A 19,406-nucleotide genomic window follows, 5' to 3' on the forward strand; every position below is an offset into this window, starting at 1 on the left:
GTTTTCATTTGGTGCCTGGAAGGGAGCACAGGATTCTGGTTCCGGTCTTTTTGATCAGATTACACAGGTGTGCTCATTTGTGAAAATTCATCAACCTGTAAACATATGTGCACTTTTCTGTATGTATACTAAACCTCAATAAAAGTTTTTTGTTTTTTTTTTTAATTGTGGTAACATGCATGCAGTAGGGAGTGGTGGTAGCACAGCCTGCCGCCTTCCCTGTGAGCACAAATAAATCCTGTGCTCGGGCTGGGTTAGCTGGCTCCTAGGTCTGGATGATAAATGTAGGCTGACTCCCTCCTCAGGAGTGCTTGAGGTAAAACACATCTGCTCTCACAGTGGCCTGCTAGCATAGTCCTTCCCCTTTGGCTGGTGCATATGTAAACAATCGCTGGAGGCCATCAAGCTCAAGCAGACATCTGGCTCAACACCCCCTTTGCCCCTGTTCCTGGCGGTAGGGAGTGAGGTCCTTCAGCTACAACACAAGAGCTGTGCGTGGACCCTCTCTCTGAGTCAGCTGCAGGTCATGGATGGGGAGCCACTGGCCATGGGGGACAGATCCCCACTAGAGAAGCAGACGTTGCTCTGTCTATTCTCTATGTGAGTGTGATGGTTAAGTTCATGTGTCAACTCAGCTGGGATACAGTGTTCATTTGTTTAGGTAAGCCAGCATTGGCCTAGAGGCAGTTGATTGCATCTATAACTGATTACATCTACAAGCAACAAAGGAGATAGCCATCAATAGTGAGAGATGTGTTTTTCAGTCAAAGAACTTAAAGGGAGAACTGAGGATGTCAGCAGTCAGAAGGAAGAATTTCTCTTCTTCAGCCAGCCAGCTTCTAGGGAATTCATCGAAACTGTTGTCGGCCTACCCAGCTTGAGGCCTGCCCTACAGAATCTGGACTTTCCTATCCTCGGTCACGTAAGCTAATTTCTATAGTAAATCTCATCATGTTTACATAATGCGTATAATATATGGACACTACAGTGAGTAAACATTGTTCCATCTGGGGCCTGTGGGAGTCGTGCTTTTGTTGGCGACCCTGACACCTGCCTCCACGGGGTGGGTTGGGTTCCCAGGGGCAGGCCTTATGCTGCTCTTTGCCACCCTCCACGCGGTGAGACCCTTTCCCCAGAGGTGGTTATGAGTGTCTCTTTCTGACAGTTTGGCCCAATGAGCAGAGTGCCAACAGGCCAACAACATAACATAAAATTTGCTATTTTAACCACTTTAAAGTGTGCAATTTAGTGGCATTAGTTACATTTACAATGTTTTGCTACCATTGACACCATCCATTGCAAAAACTTTTTCATCATCAAAAACAGAAACTCTTCACCCATTTAAGCAACAACTCCCCCATTTTCTCATCTCCCCAGCCCTTGGGAACGATTATTCTACTTTTTGTTTCAGATACTTCATAAAAATTGAATCATATAATATTTGTTCTTTTGTGTCTGGCTTATTTCACTCAGCATAACATTTTCAATGTTCGTGTATCTGAACTTCATTTCTTTTTATGGTTGAATAATAATTCTGTTGTATGGATATGACACTTTCGTTTATATATTCATCAGTTGACAGACACTTGGTTTACTTCTATCTTTTGGTGATTGTGATTAATGCTGCTATGAACACTGGTGTACAGTATCCGTCTGGGTCCCTTCTTTCACCTAGGAGTGGAATTACTGGGTCATATGGTAATTCCATATTTAACTTTTTGAGGAATCTCCAAACTCTTTTCCACAGAAGCTGCACTATTTCACATTACCACAGCAATGCAAGAGGGTTCCAATTTCTCCACCTCCTTGACAACACTTGTTATTTTTCTTTTTTTAAAAAAATAATTGTCATCCTAGAGAATGTGAAGTGGTATCTCATTGTGGTTTTGATTTACATTTCCCTAATGACTAATGATGTTGGGCATCTTTTCATGGGCTTATTTGTCATTTGTATATCTTCTTTGGAGAAATGTTTATGGAAATCCTTTGCCCATTTTTAAATTGGGTTATTTGTCTTTTTGTTGATGAGTTGTAGGAGTTCTTTATATATCCTGGAAATTAAACCCTTATCAGAATTTTCTCCCATTCTATAGGTTCTTTTCACTTTCTTGATAATGTCCTTTGAGGCACAGAAGTTTTAAATCTTGATTAAACCTAATTTAAATAAAAAGATTTGTAACCATATAAAATAACTTTAATTCCAGTAATAAACAGGAATTTATTGAAATTAAAAACATGTTTTTTGCCTACTTATACTTGTGCCTAAGAGTCTCCCCCAGAGAACCTCTTTGTTGCTCAGATGTGGCTTCGCTCTCTAAGCCCACTCAGCTGGTAAACTCACTGCCCTCCCCTCTACAAGGGACATGACTCCCAGGGGTGTAAATCTCCCTGGCAACGTGGGACATGACTCCTGGGGATGAGCCTGGACCTGGCATCATGGGATTTAGAAAATCTTCTTGACCAAAAAGGGGAAAGAAAGATGAAACAAAATAAGGTTTCACTGGCTGAGAGATTTCAAATGGAGTCGAGAGGTCCCTCTGGAGGGCATTCTTATGCACTATACAGATATCTGTTTTTAGTTTTTAGGGTGTTGGAATGGCTAGAGGAGATACCTGAAGCTGTCCATCTGCTTGCTAGAACTGTTCAAGAAGATATTTCTGTTTTTTAGGCTACCCAGTTTGTGCCAATTTATTATGGCAGCCCTAGGAAACCAAGACAACACCTGAAAAACAAATTAATATTCTGAACATAATAAGTGGCAGGTCAGGAGGATCTACCCAATCATGCATAATATAATTACCTTCACATCTTTGTCAATTATCCAATTTTATTCTCAAAATTTTCACAATGTAATGCCCTTGGTTTTGTGTTGAAAGCATAAAAATGAACTTTCTATTAATAAATATGACAATACAGGGTGGAGCATAGAGAGAAGTATTGGCCTCCTCCCGGGAGGGGTCACCTGCTGATGAAACAGCCTCTGCAACATGAGAAAGGGCATCTGTCTGCTCTGACAGAGGTGGCTCGACGGAAGGGGTTCGGGATGTTTGGTCCATCAGGGACTTCAAGTTGTCCACAGCCTTCAAAATTCCTGCTCTGGAGATCAAGGTCCTGCTCTTTCCTGACCAGTTACCATAATCATGGCTAATATACGCTCAGTGCTTTCACAGTGCCCTGAGCTTTTCATGTAAATATTTATCATTTAATTCTCATGACCACCTATGAGCAGTTGCTATTATTTCCCTATTTTAACGTGTGACAAAACTGAGGCACAGAGTCTAAGCCTGTTACCCACTGTCACTCAGCTAAAAAGTGAAGGAGCCAGATTTGCACCCAGGCAACTGTGACTGATTACATCAACGAAGGGTGTGTCTTCCACAAGGAGAGAATGCAGTCAGCTGGATTTAATCCAATCAGTTGAAGACTTTTAAGCGAGACAGATAGAGGACCTTCACTTCTTCGGCTGACCAGTGAAGCATTTCCTGAGGAGTTCGTCAGAGTTGCCAGTTCGTTTCCTGAGGAGTTCATCGAACATCTTCATTGGAGTTGCCAGTTTGCTGCCTGCCCTACGGAATTTGGACTCGTGCAAAAGCACAGTTGTGTGAGACACTTTTATAAATCTTATATTGATAGATATCTCTTGTTGATTCTGTTTCCCTAGAGAACCCTAACTAATACAACTTGGTGACTCCAGAGCCTTAACTCTTCCATCTGAGATCTAGCCAGGCCTTAAATTCAAATAACATTGTAATTCAGCAACTAACAGGACGAAGCTCTGAATTCTTTGTTTTGTTTTGTTTAAAGACCTTGAGATGCTCAGTGCTTTGAGGTAACACCTTGAAGATTTAAGTGTATCTTTCTTCTTCTTCTCCCTCTTCTAATGTATCTACTGCTGTTGAAGCAGCTTCCCGACCCTGCTTTATACTTCACAAGACTCACAGAAGCAGCTATGCAATTTCCGGAGCTGTGCCCTCGATGGACACAAGCTGTCAGGTGACCCCAGGCCACCAAATGTGCTAGATTCCCATGGTGAGAGAATGAGGTTTCCAGTATCCTGGACCATCTCGGCCAGATATTTCTGTGGTCTAAAACCCATTTTCTAGTAATACCCTAGACCAGTTAATCAGCAAACTTTTTCAGTAAAAGGCCAGATTGTAAATGTTTTAGACTATCTGTCACACTGTCTGTCACAATCATCCAGCTCCGCACAGGCAGCAGCCATCGACAGCACATAACAAAGGGCATGACTGTGTTCCAATGAAACTGTATTTACGAAAGCCTGCCGTCGCCAGATTTGGGACCCTTGCCTTAGAGGATGAGCTCCTTGAGAAGGAGGGCTGTCTTGTCTTTGTAATTTTGGTGCTAGCAGTAAAACCTGTCCCTTTTTTTTCCAGGGAGGACACGAAGTCAGACATTGATTTTTGAGGAGGGCCAGCACAGAACCACAACTGGCAGTTCCAGTTTATTTTCACTTGTGAGAGGATATTTTCAGCGCACGTGTATACTTATGGTTTCTGGCACTTCTGATGTTACATTTGAGCTAGTTGGGAAATTAAAGCAAAAACAAAGCAAAAGGATCCTCTCAACTGGCCTGAGTCTCAGCAAACCCATGTCTTTGTGGATTAAGTTAGACAGAACATGAAACTGGGAGGCAATAGCTCTAAACTGTGTCTCAGGAACCCCCAGATGATTATATCTTTGCATCTTCTCAGCTTTGTGGCTGGTTTAGCTTCATAGCCCAGGACCCCAAGACAGCTTATAAAACTGTCTGGAAATAGTCATTTTAGCTTCCTCCCAGGGGACGGTCCTTCACAGACAGGTTTTGCTTTGGATTGAGGGGAGGTGGGTTCCTGAAAGGGTCTTACAGAGACTGAGATTCACAGTCACAGACTAGTAACTTTCAAATCCTATTTTAATTAAGGTCAAGTCCCATACACTTTCCACTACACTCCATTTTGCCCCACTCTCATTCCACATGTAATGTCTCACAATTACAAAGCATTTTGTGAGTCTCAAGTTTCCATGTCTGTAAAATGGTGGTGAAGCACCTCATATTGGTGTTGCAGAATTAAACCACTGAACTTGCAGGTAAAGTGCTTAGCACGGGCCTGGCATGTTGCAAGCACTCAAAAGATGTCAGCTCTCCCAGGAGTGTAAATCTCCCTGGCAACAGGGGATATAACTCCCAGGGATGAATCTGGACCCAGCATCGTGAGATTGAGAACATCTTCTTGACTAAAAGGAGGATGTGAAATGAAACAGAATGAAGTTTCAGTGGCTGAGAGATTCCACATGGAGTCAAGAGGTCACTCTGGCGGGCATTCTTATGCACTATATAGATAACACTTTTTAGGTTTTAATGCATTGGAATAGCTAGAAGTAAATACCTGAAACAATTGAAAGGTTTCTAAACAGACAAGAGTCAGCAATATAAGGAAAGAAGGAATGAAAAAATATACAGAGACTTCCTATAGGTATATATTAGTATGTGAGAAAAGGATGATGTTGGCTTGGGGTAAAAATATACATATATATGTATATATATAAATATTGGAATCATGAATTTACTAGAAGGATCCTTAATAATCTGCTAACCATGATCCTTATTTTAAAGATGAGAAAAGGCAAGTTCCCAAAAGGTTAAGCCAAAATCTCAATTAGCCACCCAACACAGCTTCTGTTTCTTCCGTTGTTCAGATTCCTCCATCTTCTGCACCTCATGAATGAAATCAGTATAAATTTGGAACACACAAACCAAATCAAGAAGTGATTTGAACACTGAAGATAAACTTTTGTCACTTTAGGCAAATCATCAGGAATCATAAGTCTGTAATATCAACAAAAATCAAACATCAAAAAAGCGATCAGAAGAGGAATCCGGGAGAAAAAAGTTAGGGGAAAATGCATACTGATTAAACAAAACTCCTTGTAGCAAAAGGTACAATTGTGTTCAATAAGCCTGACGTTTAATCACCTATTTTGCATATGTCGGTTCCTTGTTTCAAAATGAGAATTTGGGTATTTGCTTAAAACTAAAAAGAATGATAAATTCAGAAAACATAATTTTGTCAGATTATTTTTCATGTCTGTAGTCAAGTTTTTGCCTGCATCTGATAATGCTAAATGCCCTGCTTTTGAGATGCTAAATTCCATAAGGTTGAGCATGTAGTTGTATTTGTAATTAAAAATGTGAAGCACTTAAAAAGTAAATCCTGTAACTTATAAACTAAGCTCCAATGAAATGAAAGTACTTTTAACACCTGCAATATGAATTTTATAATATATCAAAGTGTGTGTATATATAAAAAAACAAAAAGACGTCAGCTGTCATCGCTGCTATGACTATCACAACATCCCCGCTCCTGCCCCAGGTCCTGGATTAGCATCCGCGGAAGGAAGCGCTTGGATGTGCCAGACCGGAAGTCCTTACGGAGCGTTTCAGAGTCTCCTGCTCAGGCTCGGGCCCCTGCGCTCCGTCGGGGTACATCTGAGCCCACCCTGCCGCACCCCGGGACGCCGAGACCCCCCAGAAAGCCGCCAAGTCCCGGCAGGTTCGCCGAACCCCAAGAACCCCCACTTCCGACAGAAACCGGCCAAAAATAACCCCTTCCGGCCGGGAGGGAGACAGACCCCACGTGGTCCCCGCGATGGGCGGGACCTCGGCGCAGCCCCGCCCCTCGCTTCCTGTTCGGATCCTTCGCCGCCGGGCACGACCGCGGCCCCTCCCTCCTCCAGCGGGGCAGACCCGCCCCCGGGCCAGCCCGTCCCGTGACGTCACTTCCGGGGCTGCCCGGGCGGGGCCCGAGCAAAGGCTGCTGCGCTGAGCTGTGCTGGCTCCCGGCCGGCCGTGCTGCACTGCTGCCGGCCACGTCCCCGCGCCGGGCCTCGGGCGCTTCCCCGCCGTCCCAGGGCCGCCGCAGGCCTGCCGCGCCCGGGTAAGGGGCCCGCGCTGCACGGGGAGCTGTTGTCAGCGCTCCCTGGACCGGCTGGGGGGTGGGAGAGGGAGGTGGGGGCAAGAGGAAGGAGAAATGGGGCAGAGAGTGCAAGACGCTGAGAATGGGGATGAGGAGAGGAGAGGGGAACGGGGGAGGGGTCAGTTGGGGGCCGAGATCGTGGGGTGCATGGATGGGAGCCCAAGAGCTGGGGGGGTGGGGAGGGCTGAGGGGTCCCGCCCCCGAGGAGAGGCCCGGGGTGGTCCAGTTTGGCAGCGGAGGCTGGGAAAGTTGGGAGACTCCCATAGGGTCTGGGAACCGGAAGGTCCCCCACCCCACCCCTCAGCCAGGACCAGGCAGGGCCCGGGAAGTGAAGGGGGCTTTCCACTCTGTCCATCCGTCTATCCGCCTAACCACCGGGTGAGAGTCCTCGGCTACTTACTGTGTATGCTTAACCCTTAGGCTGATAAGGGGAAGTGAGAGCCACATAGTTTGCCACAAGACATAAATATGGTGCTTAGAAATCTGCCTTTGATTATGTGCAGTTATTTTTCCCCACCTAGAGGAAGCATGTTTTAAAATGTCAGTGAAATCAGCAAGGAAAGTATTTAAAATACAGAATTTCAGTTTGTACACTGGACCTGCCTAATGGGCAAAGGAATGTCAAATCTCCCCAAATTCCCAGCAAAATCTAGACCTTGATCAGTGTTCAGCCTTGATAACCAAACTTCCAGAAATCTGGAAATTCGTAACCATGATTTAAGCAGGAAATGTAATTAAGACGGCATCCAGTCCTCCAACTTCCCACTTGCTGTAAGGACACATCCTTTGGACCTCAGGGCAATGTTTACGTACACAAAACCACAAGAATCTGTTCCTTGGGTTCTTGCTACCGAAGATCCCCTTGGTGACGTGTCAGGATCAGACACCTGCAGTTTGCCCTGTATTTGCTTCCGCGATACTACGCCTCGGTGTATATGGAGTAGGGATGGGGCGGGGCTGCAGCTGGTAAGTATCCACAGCCTGATGGAATGTGGGGGCCACACCTGCGATCCCTCACCAAGCCTGAGGATTACTTGTGTTGGGTCTTCAGAAAAAAAGAATTCAGCAATTTAGAGGCTGATTTCCTGTAACCTGTATGCAGCACCCTGCGTATTACAAAAGAGGTGAAATTCAAGCCCAGGCTGGGAACGTGAGACATCGGAGACCGGAGGTGTCGGGAAGCATCTTAAAGTCATGGATCAGGAAAGGCTTAGGAAGTTGACAGCCCAGGGGCACAGACCTGGGGTGTGTGTGTGTGAGGGGGCAGCTCTTTCCTGGGGTGTCGCCTAGCTCAGGAGGGTGTCTGCTGCTCCTTTCTTGCCGATCTTGTGGGGAGCTGACCCCTGGAAAGGGGGATTTCCTGTGCCAGCCTAACTTCTCATCTTTCCATCTGCTCTAATCTCCTGCTTAATACTAACTTAATTCTTTCTTGCTTATTCCCCTCCTGTCCTGGGTCCTTTTCCTTTCCATCCGTTAGGGTCTGACGTCTTGATCGACCCATTCTCCCTGCACCAGATAATAATGAGAATAACTGGGTAGGTCCTGAGGGCCAGACAACAGAGGGGGCTGGTACATCCCCTCTTGGAAGGCTTCTGGCAGCCCTCACAGGGGGAACTATTATTTTAAATCTTATTAATGGGTTTGTTCATTACCAGTCAACTGATACAGATGAGCACAAGTCCCCACATGTGAATCTCGACATTTAGAATTTGGCGTTGGAAAGTGGAGGCAGGACCATACCAGAGAGATGAGGTCACTGTACAAGGGCCTGTTCTTGACTTGCCTGTTTCTGTGGGAGGGAGCCCCAGTCCCACTGGCTGCTGGGCGTGAATCCCCTGTGATGGCATCCAGCAGAAGCTTCCGGAGAGATTCTTGTGGAGGTGCTCTGCGTGTGCACACTTGCCTTTGTGTCTGCAACTGTGTGGGTGGTTGTTCACAAAGAAGCATGTGTGTGATTGTGCATGTGTGCATGGCTTGTGCAGGTACATCTGGCTGTGTGTGCAACCACGCATGTGCCTGTGTGTGCGGTCGGGGTTACTGCTTCTAGGGGGAGTGGCGGCCGGTAGCCGAGCCCTCAGCTCTCGGGGCTGCTTAAAGGTTACCGGCGGCGGGGGCTCTTTCCCGGAGGCGAGGGCGAGGCGGAGGACGTGGCCAGAGTCCTCGGCGAGAGGCGTGCAAGGAGGGCGGCGATAAGGACAAAAACACTCTTCATCCAGTAGGGGTATGCGCCAAAGAGATTTATTCAGGGGTGATTACAGGTTATATAGGTTGGTAAGAAGGGCAGGGCTGGAAAGGAGGTGAAGCAGCCTTAAATGGCAATATTGAAGGGAGAGGGGCTAGGATTGGTTCTGAGAGGACGCAGGAGCCGTTGCAGCGGGCGGGGGTTGTTCTGGCCACGGTGCATGCGCGCTGGCGGTGGCAGGAGTGGCCTTGGCACCAGGGAGTGAGTGGGTAAGATAAGGTAGTGGGGAAAGGGCAGTTGGGAGAAAGGCGGTTTCCTCCGGCAAGCCTCCCCTGCCAGTGGCATTTTGGGTGAGGAAAAGGGAGCTGCCTTGACCTCGCTCCTCAGGCTCGGGGGGGCTGCAGAGGGCACTCACGCCCGTACCTACTACCCTCCCCAGGGGGTGATCAGGTCCCCTGGCCCAGGCCTGGTAAGTCGAGGCACAAGCTCAGTCCCCGCATGTGTGCGTGTGCACATGTGTGCTTTAGGAAACAGGCCCACTGTGGACCCCAGGCATCAGCACCTACTGATATCTGCAATTGATGAGCTGTTTCTTTAATCTCTAGGATTTACATTAAATATTCATTGATGAGGGAATCATTTGTGCTGGTTGGTGTCTTTGTATTACAGCTGAACGCTTGGATTCCTCGAAAGTTGGCCTCTAGAAAAATGCACCTCATATATAAATCATGTAGCTTCTCTAAATTATGAAAATCTATGTGTGAACTGTATCTGGGATTACTCTGTGCCTTTCTGCCTAGTAGCTCAAAGTATTTGAAGAAAATCAGGCATTGTTTTCTTTCATTTGAACATTTCAGAAATGTTTTCCAAAAGTGACACGTGCTTATTAAAAAATATATATATATATGTTTAGTAGAAAATGAAAACTATGGGGAAATCCATTCCCCAGAAATAACTATTATTTACATTCTGGTGCAAATCTTTCTAGACCCAATATTGTATGTCTGTTTAAACAAAAGTGGGTGCGTTCTGTGGTGTAACCTGCTTTTTTCATTTAATGAAACATGGTGCATTTCTTCCCATGTCAATAAATGAAAATTTGTTTATTTAACGACTGCTGTAGTGTTTCATATGGTCCCTTGTGGGTGGGCCCATGTTTACAAAATCATTCCAGTCTTCTGCTATTATAAATAACGCTGTAGTTAACATCTTTGGACATCTATCCAGTTGCTTCCTTAGAAGAAATTCTAGCAGTAGAAATAGCTAGGTCAGAAGTTTTGACATTTAAAGTTTTGTTAGATGTTGTCATTTTCCTAATACAATAATCTATTGAATGCCCCTATTTCAGTGCCTCCTTCCTCACTGAATTTAACATCCCCCTCCCCATGCTTTTCCTAAGGAGCATTTACTCTTTTTCAAATCCTAGATGTGTCTGACACTGAGGTGGAGCATCTGCCTGCGTCCCACATGTGCCACCAGACATGCCCCGGCCTGGGGGTGTTCCACTGCCTGCAAAGCCAGACCTCACCCGGCGAGCGGACAGTGCCAAGCTCGCAGCTCTCCAGGAAGGAGGGTGGCCCGGCCTGGGAGCACATCCTGACCAGCTGCCTGTGGTGAGTGCCTGGGGCCCTGCAGGCCAGGCCCGCCTGCTGGGTGACCAGACAGTGATCCGGGTCTGCAGGAGGGTCCAGGAGAAAGGAAAGACAGGAAAGCCCAAAGGCTGAGCCTCACAATAGCGAGGAGGAGCCCAGCTGTGGCCCTTTGCTGTCGGAGGTCCTGCCTTCTGAGATGCACCGGAATGGTAGTCTGTGGCCAGGGACGGAGGGGATGAGGACACGTGGTCCTCTGTGGCCCCCTTCTGCTTCCGTGACATGGATGCCTTCCTCTCGGCCTCGTGTTGTGATACCCACGGCCTACTCCTCCCTTTCCACATGGTGGAGAGGGCACCTCTAAGCAGAAGGAAGGAGCTGGTGTGTCTGTGTCCCAGGGTGAGGAACCAGGCAGGAAGGAAGAGATCCACCAAGTACACTGTATCCAGCACTTGAGGGCCTGCCTCCCTGCCTGAGCTGGAACAACAACTCGGATGTTCTTTCTAAGTGCTGGAGCAGCGGTCAGCAAATGGCAGTCCAGGGGCCAAATCCCGCCTACTGCCTGTTTTTGTAAATAAAGTTTTATTGGAACCCAGCCACAGCCATTCGCTCACATCTCATCCGTGGCTGTTTTCATGCTGCAGTGGCGGAACTGAGAAGCTGTGACAGAGACCATGTGACCACAAAGCCCCAAATATTTATTACCTGACCTTTTTCAGAATACGTTTGCTGACCCCTGCTCTGGAGATTGGTTGTGAAGGGGCAGCAACAGGACCTAAGACTGGGCTGTATTCAGGGAGCCTGGACCCCCTGTGCCTGCAAGGAGTCCCCCCAATATCATCCCCCCTCTCAGCCTCACCCAGCAGACCCTAAACCCAGGGCCGAGGCACAGGAGCTTTTCAGGCCTGGGGGTGCCAGCATTTCACACGCGTTCAGGAGATGTGACCGGCCAAAGCCAGAGTTGAAGAGTGGACTTGCCCAGCGCCCAGCTGCGCGGCTGCAGCTCCTGCGGGGAGCGGGGGTTCCCTGCGCCTGGGACATCCGGGCTCAGCTCTTCCCGGCCATGACATTGGTTTGTTTCTCCACCCTCTCCCACCCTTCCCCCACTTCTTGCCCTGCCAGAACAAAGAATGCTTTTTGCTCTCTAGAAACCAAATGCAGATTTGTAATTCGTAGGGCTGCATAACTTTTCTGAGCCTGTAAGTCACCAGGAGTCCTCACAGATGAGTTTGGAGGAGAAGCTCAAACTGGAAGCCAGAATAAAGTTAGAGACTTGGACAGGGATTAGCAGCATCAGGGAATGCACCAGCCTTGCAGAAGAGCTTGTGCTCAAAGTGTTTCTGGGCCTGGGACCACTTTACAACTGTTCCCCACTGATCACAGGAGACAGGAAGCGCCCCGGCCCCCACCCCAACACCCCTTTCCCCTGCATGGGCTGCTTTTGTGTCTTCCCCATGAGACTCTGCTGGTACCAGTGAGCCCCGGGTGGCCGTGCGCGTATCTACTTCATAGCAGCCTGGGCCCATTAGCCCCTAAAACCTGCTGGTGCCAAACTCAAATTCTCACTCACCTAATTGCTTTAAAAATAGCCCACATAGGAACTTTTTAGCCATTTATAGCTGGCTGGCTTTGCGTGCCCTGTGAACCTGAGCCCAGCGTCTGTCGGCCATAGGTAAAAACCCTGCAGTTATAAGATCCCTCGCTCGGACCCGGATACTCCCCGCCATGCTGACTTTGCAGCAAGGCCCAGACACCTGAGCTCCTCCCGCTGAGCGTCCCGTTCCGTCTTCCTCTTCTCAGCCTCTGGGGTTGCCCCTTCCCACCACCCCCCTGCGCTGCCCAAATGGTGAGTGCTCCCTGCTGGGCGGTGTCTTTCCTGCTCGGCTCTGAAATCCTCTGACTTGAGCTCACCTGGGCGGGCAGTGGGCCTTGGGGTGGCTGCTGGACAGGCTGGGAAGCAGCCCGCCTCCCCCAGACCCCCTGGCCGGCCTCGCCTCGGTGTCAGGGGTCTACCGGGGGCTGGTGTGTCTCGCCCACATGGCTCCGCGAGGCTCAGGGGCTGCTGCGACTTAACCCAGTGGCTCAGTTTCCCAGGTGGCCGTAAAAATACCCCCGACTGGGCAGCTCAAGCCACAGCAGTGTGTTGTCTTGCAGCGCTGGAGGCTGGAAACCCGAAATCGGGGTGGCACAGGGCCGTGCTTCAGCTCCCCCGGCTTCTGGGGGATGCTCGGCCTGCCTGGTGTCCCTGGGCTTGCAGCGGCCTCACCTGCCCTGGTCACGTGGCCGTATCTCTCCCTGTCCCTCTGTCAGCGTCCACATTTCCTCTCCTTACAAAGACCCACCTGGGGGCTAGGGCCTAAAGGTGCCTCGTGGGGGACATAGTTCAACCCACAACCCCCGGGTCACTCGGCCAGCGAGTGCGGGAGCGGGGATCCGAGCCCGGGCAGGTGCGGCCGGCCCCTGCTCTGCACTGCTGCCCCCTCCCCGCTTCCTCCACAGTCCCCGCATTCCTGTTGTTTCCTCAGGAGAATGATAAGGAACTCGGGGAAGGCTAACAAGCTGCTAGTGGTTGTGTGTGTGTGTGTGTGTGTGTTGGGGGGGGGTGATTTGTTGTTACTTGTTCCTGGGTAATGTATGAGCACCTGCCACGGCCCCCCGGCCCCAATCCCCTGAGCCCCAGGGTCTGGGGTCTCTCTGCCGTGGTCTGCTAAGTACTGATTTCCTCATGACCATTCCTTTTCTTTTCACTAAAAAAACAAAAAAAAAAATCTGTTTTTTCTAAAGATGCATGGAAGCCTGTGCATCACTTCTGTCAAGTGTTACAGGGAAGGAAAGTGAGGGGGCAGCTGTGGGACCTCTGCCATCCTTGAGGTGTGGAAGTCATTCATTTCACTCATTCATTCATTCATTGACACTGATCCCCTGTGGGAGCCCCAGGATACCGGAGACGGAAAAGACAGACCCAGCCCCTGCCCTCAGGGAGCTTGTGGCAGGTGGAGGAAGACAGGCCTGGAAACAAGCGAGGGCACCAGGGGATGCCAGGGCTGGAGGGCAGCACCGCGAGAAGCGTTTCTGGGCCGAGGGCAGGTCGGAGGAGGTGGCCCTGGGCGGGGTCTGTGAGATGAGCGGGGGTCCCAGGCAGAGGACCTGGGGAGGGGGGGTGGTGCAGCCTGGTGTGTGTGCACTGTGGTGGGAAGGAGCTCTGGGTCTTCCCAGGATGTGAAGGGTCCAGCCCGGTGGAGGGAGGGCAGACTTGCAGGGCACCAGGGTCTTCTGGCAGCCGTGGGGTGGCAGGCGGATCAGGGCCATGGCAGCGATGCCCAAAGATGATTGATTTGCAACTGAGGATCCGTGGGAGGAGCAAGCCCGACCAGGTCACCTGGCCTTGCGGGGTTGGCAGGGCTGTGGGGGGACATGGTGGGCATCTGTACCTGGGCGAGGAAGGCACTCGAGGTTTCCCTTCACAGCAGTGTGATGGCTCTGCGGGGGCTCAATTTGGAGGCCCCTGGAGCTCAGGAGGGCTCGGTGCGGGGAGCAGACGCCTGGGTTGTGCTCAGGCAGGACTGTAGTGAGGGCAGCCTCGGGAGCCCTGGGCTGGTCACCTGCAGGCTCCCAGCACACCTGCGTCACCAGCTGCTCCCTGTCCCCCCCCCCCCCCACCCCAGCTGCATCCCCATCTGTCTCTCAGAATGTGGCCCAGGAGCCACTGTCCCAGGAAACCTTTAACCCCCCCCAGCTGAATTCAGCACCTCCTCTGGGCCCTGACGGCACCCTCCCTCCCCACCCTCTGCCCAGGCACCCTCCCAGCCTCCGGCCAGAGGAACAGCCCCTCCTGCCCCTCAAGGCCTGCCCAGATGTGTCTCCTGCTGCCTCTTGGCTCACCCTGCTCTGCACTTGTGCCAGTGTGCAGTGACAGCTTCTCTGTCTCTCCCCCAGACCACAGGCTCCTTGGAGGCAGGGTCTTGCGTTTTCCATCTTTTTGTCCTGTGTGCACTGCCTGGCACATGAGTAGGCCCTCAGTCAGTATTGGATGGGTGGGTGTGTGGTCGGAGGGAGGGATGGAGGGATGGATGGGTGTGTGGATGGGTGGGTGTATGGATGAATGGAAGGAGGGATGGATGGGTGGGTGGGTAGGTGGGCAGAGGGATGAATGAGTGGAGGATGGCAGAAAGGAGGGGTGGCTAAGTGGCGTCTCTCGTGTGAAAGGCGTGGTTACTTGCCACGAGAAGTGCACAGGTGCATCAGGTCTGACTTGGGCCCTACAGACCACAGGAGATGTTGCAGAGGAAGACTTGGCTGATTTTGGTGACCAGGGGGTGTTAGCCTATGGACATGGCCAAGGCTTGGCCCTACTGCTCTTTCAAAATCGGAACCCAGGTTTGGGATGGTGGGACCCTGCTGCGGTTGGGACTCTTAGTTTGGGACCAAGTGCTGGCAGCCCATCAGATGCCAGGCCCTGGACAGATTGTCATTACAGCCACAGCCGAGACGCGCTGTGCTCTCACTGGGTGCCAGCCCTGAGCTAAGCCCTGGCTCGGTTTGCAGCCAGGCCTCCCAGCAGCCCTCCAGGGGAGGCACAGTGTCCAGCCCCGGGCCTTGGGAGGCCGCGTGTAACTGACCGGGCGCCTTCTGACCAACGTGCTTTCTCGACCACAGACCCCTCCACCGAGCAGAAGGGAATCGCTCACCTCCTGAGTTGCTGACCAGCTGCAGGCCTCGGGCCACCCAGCCGTGTTCTAGCGCACCCGCAAGATGTGGCCAGTCCTGGTGCTCCTGTGCATTTCCTCCTCGTCCTTATCTGAAAGCCAAGTGATACCACCTGACCCAGGTAAGTGAAAAAACTCTGGTTGCTGGACAGGCCCACGGTGGCCCAAAGCACTCCGTGCCCATTGGGAAGGTGTCCCCCACCCAGGCCAGCAGTCGGGACCCCCGGCCCTTCTGGATGCTGGGCTGGGCAGGGGTGTCGGGTGGCACCTCATCTCCAGGGCCAGCGTGGGGAGGGAGCCCCCGACAGGACCAGGCAGCTGAGCTCTGGAAGGTTCACTTGCTCAGCCCAGCAAAATTCAATTTCTTCTGTAAATATAATCTTCAGTGGGAAATGCATTCATTCACTTATCAAACATTTAATTGCACGCCCACTCTGCCAGGCACTGTTCATCTCCAAGAACTCCCGCAGCGGATCCTTTCATCAACCAAGAGTTCTTTAATGGTGTGACTCTCTGTGCAGCCATCTCTCTGGGTGTGTGTGTAACAGGTTTTCTCCCAGGGAGCGATGCCTGTGTGTGAGACTTGCACTCCATCTGGAGTTTTGGAATGTGCAGGCTTGGGGTTCAGAGAGGTGATGCCAAGGGCTTTGCAGTGAGAAGGCAAGAGGGGCCCTGCTCACACATCACCCCGGTCCCTCCCCTGGGCTAGGATCAGGGGGCTGGCAAAGCCGGTGGGAGCCAGCCCAGAGAGCTGGACATGGAGACAATCTCTGTGCTTAACTTAAAGTGATTGTATCTCTTCTCTTCCTTTTTTGACCTTAAGGACACTCAGTCCCTAACTTGACATGGGATAATTCAGTCCAGAAAAATGCGTCTGTGGAAACAGCTGGAATGGTTGGTAACAGAATGTCTGAAAACATAACCACGGTGACACTTTCTGCTGTCACATTAACCAAAGAGACTTTGTTGGCCAACAGCTCTATTGAAGTCACAGCAGAGACAACACACAGGACAGAGGCAGGGGCTGCAGACACCACAGGGGGCACGGCTGACCACACGGCCTCCACAGCATCCACACTGGCTGCATCGTCTGTCCCCACGTCACTGTCATGGACTGTGACCCCAGCAGCCACTGGGCGCTCATCTCCCAGCACACCCCATGTGCAAGTGCCAAGCAATAGCACGCTGCCAAAGACAGCGATGGTGGTGACATCGGCCCCGAGTGATGCGACGGCAGCTGTCGCCACACCCGGCACAGACAGTCCAGGAGTCACACACGATTCCTCCCAGCACACGGCCAGCAGCTCCCAGGCAGGGCCTGCCCTCACCACGAGTCCCAGGACACTGAACGTGACGTCTGCACAAGCTTCTACCACGCAGGTGTCAACCAGCCACCCCGTGGTCAGCACGGCTAGCAGGTCCACACCCACCCTCTCGTCCACCACCCCAGAGCCCACCACCCTCCCCTCGGTGGCTTCCATGTCCACGACAAGCAGCACACAAGCAGGGGAGCCAACCGCCAGCACAGTGCCAGCACCCCATGTCAGCCCGACCCCTGCACAGGCGGCCACATCCCCTATGACACACTCATGGCCAAACCCTTCACTGCCCACCCGGGCCACCGAGGGGCCAGGTGTGCCCCAGACACCAGAGCAGCTTGGAACCAAAGCCATCCCGGGGGCTGCCCCCTCCGGACTGACACCCGGGAGCTCGGGGGAACCCAAGATACCGGCCACAGACTCATGCCCACCCAGCACCCAGGGCCACTACCTGGTGGTCACCACCGGGCCTCTGCCCCAGTTCTGGGTGAACAGAACTATTCTCCTGGGGGTGCTCTTACTCGGGGTGACCCTTTTCATCACAGTCCTGTTTTTATTTGCCCTGCAAGCCTACGAAAGTTACAAGAAGAAGGACTACACCCAGGTGGACTATTTGATTAACGGGATGTACGCGGACTCCGAGATGTGATGGTGTCGGGGTGGCCGGCCGCAGCCGCTGAGTAACAGGGGTGGCTGGGAGGCCAGGCCCCATCCCCGACCTCTCATTTGGCCTCTGAGGCCAAACCAAGTGCTTCCAAATTCTTTTGGTGCAATTTAGGAAATATGCCAGATGCTTAAACACATTTAATTGTTGTCAGATTAATTCCATGGTCACTAAAGAGTTGCTGCTTTTTTCATATTTATTTTTGTAAACGATCATGTTGACAGGTGCAGGCAATAATTCTGCGGCTGGGGGTGGGGGTGGGGGTCCCCCCCGGTGCATCAGATCCTGAGAAGAATTAAAGCAATGACATTTCCCATCAGCCCGGCTGTCTTCATTTGTGCAAGCTGTGTCTGCTCCCCGTCGCTCAAGGGGGAGCCAGTTCGAGATGTATATGTTTATGTTAATAAATGTTAAATGTTACTATAACGTGAAGTCCTGGAGATTTGCCATCTCCATCTGGATTCCTTGGACTTCACTCTTATGCCCAAACCTGCCACAGGGGGTCTCTGGCCCCACCTGGAGACAAGGCCCTGCCCTTTTATCCTCCTTTTTCTGGACTGTGAATTGTTAGGAACCTGATTTGGGAAACCACATGGACACCCACCTGTTACTACCCCACAGTGTAGAAACAAGTCAGCCTGGACTTGCTGAGACAAAATCCTAGTGACCCTAACATCGCTATGTGCTTGCTGCAAGCCCACCTCATTTAACCCTCACGGCAACCTTGTGACGTGGAGGCCACAACCACTCTGCCCACCGAGGCCAAGGATGTTGCCCAGGGTCACCCTGGAAGCCGGGGGCAGGCCTGGGAGCCCAGAGGACATAGGACGTGCCGTCAGATCCCCCTGGGGTCCGGGCTCCAGGGCAACCACAGACGAGCAGGAACCAGAGCCAGAGCCGACGCCCAGAGCAGCTGGTCCAGGAGCCTGGTCACATTACTCATTTAGCCCTGGCCCCAACTGCTGTCGTTTCCTGGGCTGCTCAAAGCAGATGCCATGAAATGGGTCAGCTTTAAACAGTGAAAATTTATTAGCTTACAGTTCAAGGGCATCCAAATCAAGGCATCCTCAAGGCGATGCTTTCTTCCCAAAGACCAGCTGCTGGCGAGCCTTGGCTCCTCTGCAACATGGTGGCATCTGCTGGGCTTCTCTGGTTTCATTTCTGTGCTTGTTTCTCTCTCCCTCCCTCCCTCTCTTCTTCTTTCTGTTTATAATGGATTCCAATAATAGGATTAAGTCCCACTCTGGATGAAGGGAGTCACACCTTAACTGAAGGAGCCTCATCAAAAGGTCCTCCTTACCATGGGTTCACACCCACAGGAATGGATTAGATTTAAGAACATGCTTTTCGAGGTTCATACAGTTTTCAACTACCACATCCAACCTCTGGACCCCAAAAAGGCATGCTCTTTCCACATACAAAGTATTCGTTCATTCCATCACAATATCACAAAACCATAAGTCATTTCAGTAACAACACTAAGTGCCAAGTCTCATCAGAATCCCTTACGGGCGTGGTCTGTCCCGGGGCACAGCTCCCCTCCGTGGATCTGTGAAACCTGGAGAGCAAGTTGTCTGCTTCCAATATACAAAGAGGAACAGGTGTAGATAAAGCTTCCCATTCCCATAGGGAGAAATTGGAAGGAAAACCGGGACCCTGGGTCCCCCAAATCCTGAAACCCTGCAGGGCAAACTCAGTAGATTCAAGATCTGAGAGTCATCTAGGGAACCACACTTTGTCCTTTGGGCCTGGAGGAGCGGCAGCCCCAACCCTTCGCTTGAGAAGGGGCCCTGCTGTCCTCCAACACTGGGGTCAAAGTCCCACCCTTGTCAAGCATCAGGGTGGCGGCCAGACTCTCCACAGTCCCCCAGGCACCTGAGAAACCCGGGGTGGTGGCACTCTTCATGATCAACGGGGCAGAAGGCCCACCCTCGCCAAACACCGGGCAGACTCACCTTTTCTGCACACGTGG

At 51.2% G+C, this 19,406-nt stretch overlaps 1 protein-coding gene across 3 annotated transcripts; it reads left to right on the forward strand.

The window, feature by feature from the left end:
* The first annotated feature begins 6,795 nt into the window (after positions 1-6,795).
* C6H11orf24 (chromosome 6 C11orf24 homolog) lies at positions 6,796-17,815 on the forward strand. Of its 3 annotated transcripts, none has more exons than XM_037841066.1 (4): positions 6,796-6,935; positions 10,583-10,769; positions 15,402-15,573; positions 16,275-17,815. In XM_037841066.1, the coding sequence occupies exons 3-4, from the start codon at positions 15,498-15,500 to the stop codon at positions 17,417-17,419; spliced, it is 1,221 nt and encodes a 406-aa protein (XP_037696994.1). In that variant the 5' UTR covers positions 6,796-6,935; positions 10,583-10,769; positions 15,402-15,497; the 3' UTR covers positions 17,420-17,815. The 3 variants fall into 3 exon arrangements, with proteins under 3 accessions (XP_037696994.1, XP_037696995.1, XP_037696996.1); XM_037841067.1 differs by lacking the exons at positions 6,796-6,935; positions 10,583-10,769 and adding exons at positions 10,782-11,817; positions 12,418-12,591; XM_037841068.1 differs by lacking the exons at positions 6,796-6,935; positions 10,583-10,769 and adding an exon at positions 10,782-11,817.
* Positions 17,816-19,406: the final 1,591 nt, after the last annotated feature.

Source organism: Choloepus didactylus, chromosome 6, assembly GCF_015220235.1.
Source record: "Choloepus didactylus isolate mChoDid1 chromosome 6, mChoDid1.pri, whole genome shotgun sequence".
NCBI classification, from domain to species: domain Eukaryota; kingdom Metazoa; phylum Chordata; class Mammalia; order Pilosa; family Megalonychidae; genus Choloepus; species Choloepus didactylus.

What these genes read in the sequence shown, in the direction of transcription:
- C6H11orf24 (XM_037841066.1), top strand. Translation starts at nt 15,498, where the DNA reads ATGTGGCCAGTCCTGGTGCTCCTGTGCATTTCCTCCTCGTCCTTATCT. An exon ending in AGTGATACCACCTGACCCAG is followed by an intron (nt 15,574 to 16,274) that starts GTAAGTGAAAAA and finishes TTTGACCTTAAG; the next exon opens with GACACTCAGTCCCTAACTTG.